The sequence below is a fragment of the Apostichopus japonicus genome, chromosome 10, assembly GCF_037975245.1.
Source record: "Apostichopus japonicus isolate 1M-3 chromosome 10, ASM3797524v1, whole genome shotgun sequence".
NCBI lineage: Eukaryota > Metazoa > Echinodermata > Holothuroidea > Aspidochirotida > Stichopodidae > Apostichopus > Apostichopus japonicus.
In genome coordinates, this window is record NC_092570.1 from 8,542,461 (window position 1) to 8,556,959 (window position 14,499).

Sequence of the window (14,499 nt, forward strand, 5' to 3'; positions counted from 1 at the left end):
AGTGAAGAAACTTCCAGCCTCCACACGGATTCAAACCGGGGCCTCCCGCTTTATATGCGGACACCCTAACCACTAGGCTATGGACGCTGATTGTTTGTCCAGAGGTTCGAAACCGGTAAGGAAGGTCGTAATTCCACTGTAGGCGCTTGTCACCTTTATCGAACAATACTAGCATATATATATATATAGATGTATATATACACATACAGTATGTATGCAAGAAAAGAATGGTACTGCACCTACAAACATGATATATGGTGCAAAGAAAGATTTGTAACCTACTGTGGTCTATTGAAAAGTCACACGGATTTGTGAAAGTGGAACTGGTTTTATCCAATTTTTAAGGGTTCTACTCTCTATACTTGTTCCTTCTGGTCAAACTTAAGCACTGCTTTAGTGCAAAAGCAAATAACGTAAGATATTTAAAGTTTAATGAAAATTCATAACCTGAAATATTAATATAGTAAGAGTGAATGACAGAATCCCGTCTACATGTTCAAGGTACAAAATCATATATCCAATATGGAGACTTCGATTTGAAGATGCCCTGAATTCAGGTGACATTGACAGTGTGTGGAAACATTCTAAATGTATCGTATGCTAGGAAAAGTTGCCCAGATCATCATAAAGGGAAAGTATACATTTTGCAGATCAGTTTACACTGATTACATAACAGTTTCCTCAGCCGTGGTCTACTTCCTGGAGTAAACGAAAGGTTGATGAAACACTAAAAATACAGGAAATATGAGGTTTCTTTACAGACAATTTAAAAACAATGACTATCGTGAACGCACAGAAAGTATGTGTAATCTACAGAAATAAAACAGAACCTACACAGTCGTATATATACTCTGTAATTTCTCTGCAAGACCATCTCTTAAGACTTTTGAAGCATATTTCAACTTACCTTGCCATTTGGACTGCTCTTCTTAAAAACTCTGAAAAGAAAGAGAAATGCCATTGTGAAAAATCTATGAAGAAACAAGACAGTCTCAGGCCAAGTTCTGAGGGTTCATGTTTTGATAGGTCAGGACAATTGGGTTGATTCTTAATTTCTTACATGCATATTAATGTTATAGGTGTTAGCATGCATTAATAATTCTAGACACCCTACGTCGCAACTGAAATACCCAAAAAAATTTGCCTTGTTTGCTTATATAGCAACGACAATGCTTAACTGTCTCCAAATCACCATAAAGTATATGCACTATCATCTACTTAGACCTTTCCAAGCACTGCAGCCAGGTTACCAGTTCATGCTAGGCATGGTAGAACACGGTGCTAAGGTTGTGGGGAGACAGGTAAGCAAGGAGCGAAGTAAATTCTACTTAGACCTTTCCAAGCACTGCAGCCCCGTGAACCCACTTCTCGATCAAGGCCAATGCCTTTTCTTCCAAATCTTTGGTTGTGGTGTTGACCTTTTCGTGTACATTTTTGGGGTTCTTCAGACTTTTATGATTTATTCAAATATCTATGAATGGGGAACTAAGAAAGTCTTAAATATCTATGAATGGGGAACTAAGAAAGTCTTAATCTAGCTGAAGGATCCAGTGTTGCAATACCAATTTAAAATGACAAAGCATTGTTTATTGTTCAATCTAATGTAATATATACACAACATCTGTATCTGTCACTTTGTAGTTTACAGGTCATCTTCGTGATACAATTAAAGTTTGGAAATTCAGAGGTGCTTTTTGGAGAAAGGTTAAGTAATAAATCCGCACTCTGCACTTACGGTGATCCAGTAAAATTGACATTAATACAACAATCTACCATGCTGCAACATCTTCACTGCACTATTCCTTTAGTTTTTCAATCAATTTACAAAAATTCTGTCATGTTTGGTACTATCACCGCTGTGTTTTATTCAAAGCATGAGGGTGAATATCATCAAGTTCAAAAGCTTATAGCACATTTGGGAATGAATACCCTAGGCAGGCCTCGACAAATACGGTCCACAACTCGCCACTGGCGACTGGAATTTAAGGTTTGGCGAATAGAAATGCACTACGGTCTACATTTTGGCGTATACTGTAACTTGTGGACTAGTCAAACCCCAATATTAGCAAGACTATCATTGCAAAAATATCACAGAATGGATAAAATCAGTACCTTGGCAAACTTGAAGCAAGTTTAAGTTGTAAACTGTTATTGTCAATGACCAATCTCAAAGGAAATTAACTGTGTAAAATGGTTCGCTTTCTGCATGTGCATTGTGTAAGGGAAGTTTTCACGTGCATATGTAATTCATGGAGCATTCATAAACATACAGCAAAAATGTAATTTAAAATCTAATATAATAATTTCTTACTGTAGGGAATAGGTTGAGCTTACAAAGTATATGATGTGTTCTCAAGTCATTCATAAATATGTTGTGTTCATGTATGAATTTCTCAACCAATTGAAAGAGATTTTTGAACATCGATATTCTGACATATCAATTCCTTTCTTTCTAAAATGCACACTAAACATCCTTCAAAATAGCCCTCTTACTGACCAACGCGTATGACTCATCACCTTGACCGAAAATCCTGTGGCTCTGTGCGGACAAGTTGGTTGGACTATTCCATTCATCAGGGGGTTCTTAAACAGTGTTTCTATAATTAGGATTGCATTAGATAAATTAATTGGTAATTACTTGCTTCAACATTTAATGATGCATATTCTACGGTCATTTGCTTTGAAATAATATTAAGTTCGATCAAATATGACGTTTTGAAAGCGAATCTCGGCTGTGGCGTTGTAGGTTAACACTGTGCATTGCGTGGCTGTACCCTATTGCAGAGTACATATATACATATTACGTAATGGCGTGCCCACCGAAGAAAGCGAAACTTGTATTTTTCTTAGAAGACATTCGATTGGATTGTACTTGGTCCGATTGAAGATAGTGACCAATGAAAATGAATTTAACATCAATTTAAAGTTAAGAAAAAATCCTTTCCAAAACCGTTTGAACTAAGTTTGTCAATGAATATTCAAGAGGATGGTTACGCAAACAAAGTACGGCTATCAAATGGTGATTTTCTTCAGTATTTACTGTGTGTTATCAATGAGGGTTTTGAGTTCGATATTTATTAACCTTGCATCGTAAATCACCCAAGTCCGGTGGAATTTTGAACTGTATTGTTAAGAAAATAACAGAACTTGAGAGACAACACATTTCTCTGTTTAGTGCCGTTTGAACTAAGTTTTTTCGGTATAAACTTTTCACGTTATGGCTGTAGGAAAATGGTCTATATGGTAAAGTCATAGGCCTAAAACTGCGGCGGTCAAACTCAGTTCGCGTGCCGCACAGGGAATGGCGCTAAAGAATTGATATGTGGCTTGGTTATGCGCAGGCATATATAAACAGTCAAGTATAGTAGTAGCAGCTGAACTAGACTACCAACAATATACATGCGGACATCCCCATCTGAAGTTTACTTATAAGAGCCTTAAATTACTACAATGAAACAAGTTGTAACCAATATATTCTCAGTTACGTGATATTAAAATTCATCAGTTAATGACACAAGACCCATTCAGATTTGATATGCAGAAAATCAAATCCACAATACAGAATATTATGTCACTTTGGTAAAACATTTTTGCCATAAAGCATGGAACTGCCAAATTGGTTAGGCTTCAATTTGCCATACACTAACAATGGTAGGATAGTATTAGATTCGTTAACATAAAAACGTGAAGAACAAATGTACGTGTCAGAATACCTATACACTTAAGGTGGACAAAAACCTACTACATGATTTCTTGAGGCATTTTCTACATGCTGTCGGTCATAATTTGCAAAATATTCAACAAAATAAGGAGTTTTGAGACACGTTGCTGTTATTGCTGCCATCATTTTTTTGCAAAGTTGTCAGATTTCCACTCGACACGGGTTGCAAGTGGAAGATAGATGCTTTGTCAACCTTAGATTTTCACTGTGTAATAGATCGCTTTGATTTAGGCAGTGTAATGGACTAACAGTGACATTTTATGCGCACCATTCTGCAGGTTCTAAAAGACAAGAATAAATAATTGGGAAAATGTATGAAGTTAATAATCGAGTGGAAATCACAAATCAGTGATTTTCTTTAATTTACTAAGTATCCCTTCAAAAGCCTGCTGCTGTGAAAATGAATATGCATGAGCAAGTCTACATAGAGTTATTACTTACAACAATGAGATATGACAACAATTTTAAAACTCTTACCCAGATCTTGTCATAGAACTAACACTGGTGACTGAATATGTTCTAGACCGATTCAAGGAAGGCATTGTGGTATTCCTCAAAACACTGAAATGTTGCTTATTCATTTGAAGATATCTGTCGCAAATCTACATAAACCAGGTACGGACGGTGACTCCTTAGCGCTGTGAATATTAACCAAATTATAACCCAACATACTTCTATGTAGATCTTCCGTACAACATGACCTTTTCCTGATGTTCTCATTGAAGTAATATACACTACTGACTACTCGTTAGGCCATCCCATGCAATACTGACAACGAACGCAAGAAAACGCAATCAGTTCGTCTCACATTGTAGAGTACATTTGCTTGAAGTGTGACAAGGAAGTTAAATGATTTTCTGATTTCACCCTATAAGGAAAATCTTGTTATTCTAACCATTATAACCGAGTTTAGTATATCTTTCACTTCAAATTAGTTCTGTGGTTTCTCCTTTATATTACAGTACCAAATAATCTGTTTGTTGACACTATGCCTAGTTTCCTTCCTTCTATTAAACATCCAATGAGCGCACTTGTAGATCTAATAATTGGCTGTTTACTTCATAAATATCAAAGTCATGTCTTTCTTTAATGTTTGACAATTTTGATATACTTTTTATGTCTTGAAAATTACTGGGTATTGTCTTACAAGGTCCCGTCTATTATATGACTCATGTCACACTAGGTAAATTCATAAAAAAAAAATATCAGTTATTTTAATTTATTATTTTAATTAATTAAAAAATTAATTTTGTGCGATATCGAAAAGTTGAAGCACCAGGTTTCAAAATATGTGTTGTTTTCAACCTGTGAAGGAACATTTTACATTGTACAGTAATATCTAGCCATGTACAGTAGTTGTAAATTTAGCAAACATACCAAAGTTTGACCAAAAGGTGACTGCATTAGACTCTAAGTTAAGACACCAATCTTGTTTTCTTTAATTTTACATAGCTGTACTGTGTGGCTGCAACTGTGTGAGAATAATCTAAAACTCTGGATAAAAGTTTTCACTTTTGAGAAACTTCCTCATTTATCTAATTCTAACAATGTAGTGGAATGGTTTTTTTCTGTGATACAACCAACTTGAAGGACGACTTCTAAAGGCAGAAAGTGAAGAAGTAACACAAAGTCTCTAAGAAAACAACCACTTCAAGGTCTGTTACTTCAAATGTTTCTAAAATGCAATTCATATTTTTGAAAGACTGACTGTAAACACACCGAGGTGTTTAATTACACCCTGTGGTGTGACCTTACTGATGATATGATTATGATATAGCTATGATTTTGGTGAATTTATAATAACATATATAAAAATCAATTCATGAAGGATACAGGGAGACCTGAACAGAGTGGAGACGAAAACATACCAGTATCAAATGTACTTTAAAGTGACATTCAGGAGTTGATTTCAGATGACAAGACAAAAGTTGTTTTCTTCATCTGACCCTTAAAATGAAGCTATATCATATGATCAGTGAGATTGAATGAAAGTTTTTTATGTTGCCAGTCCTACAGGAGAGGGAACGCTGTCTTGTTTTGCTTTCGCGTATTTTGTATTTTCATCACAGGGATAAAGAAGAAGACACAGCCAGTGCTGTGAATATAGCACTTAACAAGATTATGAATAAATCCTGAAAGCTGCTTTCAGGGAGGTTTCAATGCAATCTACAGACCTATAACCAAATATCTTTAAAGATGACAAAGAGGCAAGAATTGTTTTATTTTTTTCTCGACTATCACATGTCCAAAACTAAAAATGTTGCCTGAAGTTATCCTTTTAAGAAAATAATAATTTATTTATACAGTTGATGCGAATCTCAATCACGATATTGCTCTATTTTAAATGGAGAGGGACGATTTTGCAGTTCCGAGAGTCGCTTACGGGGTTAGTTTCGATTGCAATATATGAAAGTTTATCCTTCTCAAAACTCTAAATCTTAGTATCATCGTGATATGGAATCTTTGAGCAGCCATCCATGTTATGATAACGAAAAGATGACAAAGTTAACGGTGATATGAATTTTCTCTTGTGAAACTAGACATTTATCTTAGACATATTGGATCTACAGTATGTTCAACATAGAAGTTCAAGGCCATCACCACTGGCCGAAATGTTTACCTGGAGGCGCTTGTATCTGACACTTCTGATTATTCCCAGCTATACAGTACATTGAGGGGTGTTCTAGTAGAGAACCATAGGCTCAGTAACTTAGGTGTAAAATGTTACAATGGGAAAAGAAAAATGTCTGTTTACATCTGAGCATGAGATCTAACAGCCTGCACACAACTGCCCATACTTAATGTGTACACACCTTTTCTTGATAAATGGGTTCTACTTTTAAAAGAAAGTTTGATAAACTTTGATTCAGACATGCATTGCCTAATGGAACAGCCTCCAGCCCTCCATTAATCTTAGCAAGGTACAGTAGTACATGTTTACTCCTCGCTGCACACTAGAGTACTAGTAGAAAACGTTCATGAAATAATTTCATTTTATAAATGGGATACTTTCACAAGATATTTTGACTGCCCAATTTCCCCAATTTGAGTTCCATACAAACATTGAGCTGTTAGATGGAATGACCTTTACTGTATGGGACATTATGCCACCTAAACATTGGCAGAGAATTTTTGTCAAATTTATGTTGCATGTGTTGATCCGCTCCCCTTGGATGGCCTTTACACTAACAACCAATTGCAGCCAGACCGTGTATTACCACAGTGTGTTTTCTCAGGCCTCAATATTTGAAGGTCAAACTGAGTATGCTGTTCTAATGTTATTGAAGTGGGCGGCAATACCATGATAGTCAAAAGATTTTTGTCACACCGATTTTTGTCGAACCGATTTTTGGGACACAGGTTCTCTCAGTTCTGATGTTTAAATTTATGTCCAGACGAAAGAGATCTGGATCCTGCAGTCTAAAACCCTGACTTTACATGCTTTACTAAATAGCTGTGAACATTGCTTTACAGAGCTGTGGACACAAATTATTGAAATGAAAGAATTAGAAGAAATTTTGTCAACTCATTAACATGGAAGGCATACTGTACTTTTGACAGCTTACTAAATCAGCCTAATCCATCAATACCTGTACCACATTATGTGTGTATGCACAGCTAAATTGCGTGGTAACCTTATGGATTGCACTGTACATGACCAATCGAAGGGGGTAACAGTAATAACACGATGGCTCTCCCATTATAGTCTACATGTCAGTTGATGCTACAACAGATGTTAGAAAGGCGGAAACTCCATCATGTTAAGTCTTTCAAGCCTGAACTAAGAATTTTTTTTTGGAAGGGGGAAGAATGAGGGAGGTAGAGAGAGGAGAAGATGGATTATCAACAATTAATTTTTACTGAAATGACAGCTCGGCAGAAAAGGGTGATGATTCACAAACATGTGTAAAAGATCACCAAGCTAGTTTGACTTATGATGGGTTTGTACTTATGGGTCTAGCATATGCCATCACTTCCAATACTGAAACTGCTGAATTTGGGTATACTATATTATTCACATCATCAGTCAACTTTGCCATTCCTTCCCTGTCTGAATATGATTAACTTATTCAAGGAGCAACAAACCCATCCATCCCCAAAAAGCAGAATGTTGAACATAATTATGCAGACATTCAATTCTATATGTACACTAACAAAGGTGTAATGAGCAATGTCATAAAGTTATCATATATACAGTATGTAGATTTACATTACAGGTGGGTGGGGCAAAGGGTGTTGTAATTATGACATCTGAGAAGATTTCACTGTAACACTGATCTTGATATTGAAAAATTAAATAGGAGTAAGGAATTTACATAGACAGTAAGACATGCATGAGTTATTACTTGCTGTGATCAGAGAAAGTCACTGCAAACAGGAACCAGTTGGATAAAAATACACGTATCTTAGGAAAAAACAAAAACAAGGGCAGGTATTTTAGAATGGCAGATTCAGGAGTGACCCAGCATTAGGTCAGTGTGGATGCAGTGCCTAAGACTTTACCAATTTCAGTACGACGAAGGCAAGTAAATGTGTTAGGTCATGAGAGAACCCCTAAGAGAAAATTCAACTAGCCTCCCCCCCCCCCCCCATGGCAATATTCTCACCTATTTACACTGGGAAACTATCTCTATTCTCATAACAAACAAACTAGCTGTGAGAACGATTCCCCCTTCATTTTTCAAGTCCACCAAATTTCCCAGGAGGATAAACTGAGTAATAGCTGGACTTGATTGCTGCAGTAAAATCATCTCACTGATCTTTTCACCTATCTGCTTCATATACAGTACACTGAGTACAGGGAAAAGTGATGAAAGCACTGATTTGCAGGATTTTCAATGGAAAATGTCCTTGACTTGTCAAGGTATGAAGTTGACATTCTAATTGAGTTTAAGTAGACAAGTCATTATAAGCATTATCATCCAGTGACTTTTAAAACCAGGCTAGCAGTGAAAAGACTTTCTAACTCTGCAAATTACGAAATCTCAATTTGAAGCCTGGAAAACTGCATATTAAACAAAGTGACTGTGCATTAGAAGGAATTTAGACATTGAATGCAGATTGTATGCAGTAAATTAAAGGATGACAGTCACAAAGGCCTGCACAACCTGCAAGGGGTAGGTATTTGGTGTTGACCCTAAAGTAGGTCAGTGGGGGGGGGGGGCACGGCACAGTGCTAAAATGTTAGCAACTGTTGTAGGCTAGATAGATTAGGTGCATTGGTAGAAATGAGACATGTAACAGAGGAGTAAAGAAAACCCTGAAATCAAATATGTTACAGATCTACCATTAAAGACAACTTCCATTGAGTGTGCAGTCTACACTTCAATATCACCTTTTTATTACTTCAAGAAGTGCCATTTTTAAATCTCTACCAAAACCAGAGTGCAGTTTAGGTAGATAGGAAAGTGCATAGATATGTTGACCGGGTGACAGGTAAGAGAGGAGCGAAGAAAATCATCATCTTTCAACGTTCAGTATCTTTTTTCAGATTTCAAGACCACCTTTGGAGCTGGTTGTTGCATTTGGTAGTAACTTACTGTCACTAAGACTGGGCCGTACCATTTTAACGCACAAAAGAACACTTGTCATTCATAATAATAATAACTCTCCCAGGTAATAACAATTTTGCTTTGCCTGATATCAAACAATTTTAAAGTACTTGAGGGAGAACTTTTTGACACCCCACATGCAGCAAACCTTTCGTAGATGTACCGTACATGTCAGTTGGGACAATGTTTTCTATACTGTACTGTCCCACTTCAGAGCACTCGTAGTGTCAGTATGAGCAGTATGAATATCATGTTTCTATCAGATAAAGGTTAGTAACTGTTTGTACATGATCCGAGAGGACAGTTTTAATAGAGAGGTTTAAGCATTAGAAATTGTCCCAACTTGCTAGGACTACAGTAACAGATAATGTTTCCATAAACCTTCCTTTAAAGGATTATCCTACAATGTTAAGTGCTGTGCTGAAAACAACTCAAGATGCATTATCCTTTAATCCTTAAAAATGTTAACCAATTTGTTGAAAATGAGGTGATGGTAAAGTACTATACAACAGAAATGGGGAAGAGAATTAAGAGAGCATAGAGTTGCAATACTCCTTTCAGACACATTTGATGAAGCCTGTATTAGTTTTCTCATATCTCTTTATTCACTTGTTTATGGTTTCCAAAACCCTGCCAAAGGTTCTCTTAGAATCACATCAACTACAGGGTTCTGAAGAGTGCATAGGCGTAGGAGCCCAATTTGATTTGGGGGGGGGGGGGGGCTGTAACAACTTTCCCAAAAATTTAACCAAAATTTCATCATGTTAATGTGCATATCATTTAGGGCATGTTCCGGATATTACATCTCGTGCCAATAACATACAATCATTTTCCGTGTTAATACCCTTCCATATTGGTTATAATTATTGGGGAAGTCGTAATAATAATGATAATAATAATATCAGTTTAACCAGTGAAAATCACATTGCAAATTATTTTTCTTTCAGTAGGTGCCAGAAAAATTCACAGCATATTGTCCCAATTTTCACGAAATTTTTTTTGGGGGGGCTGCAGCCCCCCCCCCCCCAGCCTCCTACGCCTATGGAAGAGTGTAATCCAAGACATTTAAGATATATCAGATAACAGATATCATCCAATTGATGCATTACCAAACCTGTCATCAAGCGAAAATATTTACGGACTCCATCATTGGATGCCCTGTGTTTTTAAGTTGGAAGGAAGGATACTGTTAACACTTATGACAGTTAACAAGACTCTTGAATTGGTACACTTAGGCTTGATTTTTCTGATCAAATTTGTGTTCAAATAGCAATGTAGATTAGACATTCACCGATATCTTCAAAACCAGCGTAAATGTACAAACGAAGACGTTCAAAATGTAAAATATTTTTGCGTGTAATAAAGTGAATGTATGTCAAACATTATAAATGTTATCATTCTTCAAATTGAGAGCAATCAGTATTTTCAGATTTTCACCTGGGCTGACTACAAGTGCCATTTGACTCCATGATACAAAACGATAGTGATTTTGTACTCATTATGGGCAAGCCACACGCAAAGTATAGCCCTGTTCACCTTCCAGACTGCAAGGAACATCAAGCTCCTGTTTTTCCCCGGAGAGGTAATAACGCTGAAATCTCAACACATCCACATTGGAGAATGTGTCCAATGATATGAGAACAATATGCAATCACGAAAAAGGTCGTGATGACTGTTTTCAATTCACTTTGGGGGTTATCATTCTGCATGTTTGTCTATTACTTCTGCACGTGGCAGTTCTTGCGGAAGTGACGAGGTACAGTAAAGTAACCAGAGTGATTGTCTCACCTTTTCTCATGCTTTCGTTCCATTTATACGTTTTTGCCTTTAAGCATCGAGCTCTGCCCGAGTCTCAGCTAACCAAGATGATCTACAAATGATATCATAGATGTGTCAGGGGTAGTAGTAGTTATATATAAAAAGTTGTAATTTTCCATACCTGGTGCCCGATTTCTTGCTGTCACCTGAGACGCCGTTGCTGGCAGGTCCATCCTTGTCCTCCTCATTCTCCTCCGATTTGTAATTCTCTCCTTTGTCAGATTCACTCATTTTGTGGCAGTGCTTCTCTTACGTCAACGACAGCAACTTCAACGCACAGTGAGTACGATATTTCAGGGTTAGCGTACTATCTAGTTTATAGCATAGAACAGACTTTACTGCGAAGATGGCATAACTGAATTCTTCATATGCACAACATCTGACCTGAAAGTGAGAAAATTATCCTTATTTATAAACAAGTTTGTAGTCGGAGTAAAATATGGCAAAATGGTATATTTATGGTCTTAAATATAGATATAGCGAAAATAATTTATTTGATTTACCATGTTATGTCATGTATCAGACAAGTTTTTTGAACTGCTCAAACAGAATTTCGCTTATGACATCTTCATTGTTAATTAAGATCAGCCTGTTAGACAGTTATTGTACGGTGCAAAGCAGTACAAATTACTCGAATGGCTTATATCATTGCTGCGGAAATAAATGTTGAAGCACCATGGATATTGTTTATATAATTCATATGAACTAATCTTCTTATTACTCTCCAAACGATACCTTCCAATCAACTATCTCAATTGATTTCTTCCTTAATCCATACACATTGATCTGATAAACAGCTCCCTTTAATCCCAAGAACAGATCCATTAATCAAACTCTCTAAATCATGGTTCTCTTGAAAAGTCAGCCGCATCATAATTCAATGTTTAAGCCAGAGCTATGATACACTGGTGAAACATCAACCATGCAAAAACTGCTGGCCTGGACAGCCTTGCTTATTTCTACTCTATATTCAATACTTTTTGTGTGTTTTTTCTATATGTTCAGCCCCCTGATGCAAGATAAATTATATTGCAAATTGAGTTGTAACCTACTGCATCCAATCAAAATAAGTTTTCCATCTAATTAAACCGACATAGAATAGATTGAGAGGTTACGGTAGTTCAACCTAAGCTAAGATATCATATTCGTTTCCAATAGCCACAATTTTTTTTGCACATTGGAAACTGACTCTATTAAGCTAAGCACAATGAACAGGATCAACTATGTTTTTTTGGAAACTGACTCTATTAAGCTAAGCACAATGAACAGGATCAACTATGTTTTTCTAGAATTGAACTCCGCCTTTTTCCAGGAAAAAGGTTACATGAAAGATTGATATCATCTTTCAATTATTTATATTACAACATCCTCACATGAAACAATGGAATAAATCATTATAATTTATAAAGCAGAAAGACAAATGCAACTCTTTTTTTGGAGATGATCATTGTCACTTTGTTTCTATGGCAACATTAATGATTCCTTCAAAGTGTACACAAAGTGATGTTGCAACAGTTGTTAATGTCACCTGTACAAACAATAAATCATATATCATCTCATAATCTTTAGCTGGGTACAGGCGAATTCATTTCATGATCCAGAAACAGATTACATTGAAGAGGTGTTTTTCTCTCTGCATGGCTATCATTGGAGCTCCACTAATAAAGCAACAGAATCACTCAAAGGAACATACAAATGAAACCTTTTTTAGTCATAAAACTTGCATAGCAATCGTACCTGTGATGTGAATAATACACCCCTTTCTGTACATCAATATGTTTATCAAGTACAGTATGCCGACACCACCTGTCCAATACCGTGGCCATTTCAAAGCAGGTTCTCAGTCGAGCTCAATTCTAACAATTTTTACAAACTTTTTAAGTATTGGTCAATTGCTTAAATTGCTTAAACTAAGACACTCTTCTCTATTTTTTCACCCCACTTACTGAATGTCATGCAGAGAATCATTTATGAAAATTTAATTCTGATTCTTAATAAAATATTCTTGCATAGAACTAAACACATGCAAAGCAAACGGAAAAGTTTTGAGGTTTGTGAAATCTTTATTCATTATTTGAAATGAAACAGGACTAGGGTGAGCTATAATAAACAGGATGGTTACGAGATATGATGATTTAGAATTGAATGTTGTCAAATTCATTTTAGAATTGAAAGGTCAATGGAGACATTAGAAAGCTGCTTTAAACTTAACTAGTAATTGCATAATCAACAAACAGATTATTCATTGAAAGTTCCCACAGTTGTTATCAATGCAATGTCAATAGCATCATCAAACAGCCAATCATAATGCATTTACTAGTCTTATAAATATTCATGACATCTCTAAATATTCAGTACAGGTAGTCAGCAAAAAGAAAGTCTAATGAAGCTTTGCAAACACAAAATAATGACTAATTCTAGTTTACATGCAAAGTTGCCGTAATTTTGTTGGTTTAATGCATATGATGGAATATATATAAAATTATTTGAAGACAGTAGTAAACAATTTAATATTGAAATGATAACATATTTGTAAAAGGGATAACATCTGAAAAGTGTTGAAATCAGATGTTAGCAAACTGAGTGACTTGCTGATGATGACATGTTAGTTAGTCCATGGAGGTAAAAACAGACCTCCATGGTTAGGCTTGGCCTAAAGTCAAACATTTAGAATTTTTGCACTTGTATGCTGTTCCAATTCCTTATGATAAAACATTTAACAACCTGGGCAAATCTCACAGATTGTCACACAAAAGACAGGAAAGAAGATAAAATTGGCAATTCTGGAAGAAAGCTAAATAGTCCATAAACACACAGTGAAATCCCGTAGTGCAGCATAGCATTAAAGACCAGACTGTAACAATGGATTTTACAAGTGTGCTGTCAAGAGTAGACCATAGACAAAGCTAACAGATACTTGCCTATGTCAACATCTAATTGGTTCTTTGTATGTTCTCAAGTTACATCAGCAAACAATTCAAGTGACTTAGAACTGGTTGAACCAACTTCAGTTTGTTGACAGAGCAGTTAGATGAATAGCAGTCATTTAATCGATGTTTAAAAATAAGAACTTCAACTCCAACCGCATTGGTCAACTGGACATAGTACAAACCTTCAATTTGCAAACTATTGTGTCCAGTATGATTTACGTGACCACATACTGGAACAAGTTACCAGATCACATTCGAACATGCTATAAACTTTCTACTTTCAAAAGTCTACTTAAGACCCATTTTTTCACTTGTTCTTTTGTAAATTAATCTACTCTCTTTGTAAAGCGCTTTGAGCAGTAACTTTTGTTTACTGATTTGGCGCTATATAAGTCTCATTTATTATTATATTATACTACATGGCCATATATACAACACAGGGTGGTTCATTTGCTATACAAATCAAAGAACACTGTAA

The 14,499-nt window shown here is 36.0% G+C and overlaps 1 protein-coding gene across 2 annotated transcripts in view; it reads right to left on the reverse strand.

Annotated features, from left to right (window-relative positions):
- LOC139975404 (beta-arrestin-1-like) overlaps positions 1 to 14,499 on the reverse strand; it is a 96,605-nt gene that overhangs the window by 61,109 nt on the left and 20,997 nt on the right. Inside the window, exons 2-3 of one of the 2 annotated variants that reach the window (XM_071983383.1) lie at positions 11,213 to 11,475; positions 908 to 938 (exon numbers count right to left, since the gene is read on the reverse strand). In XM_071983383.1, the coding sequence (XP_071839484.1) occupies positions 908 to 938; positions 11,213 to 11,322 (141 nt within the window). In that variant the 5' untranslated portion in view covers positions 11,323 to 11,475. Of the gene's footprint in view, positions 1 to 907; positions 939 to 4,198; positions 4,520 to 11,212; positions 11,476 to 14,499 lie in introns of those variants that run through there. The other variant, XM_071983384.1, reaches the window with a different exon arrangement.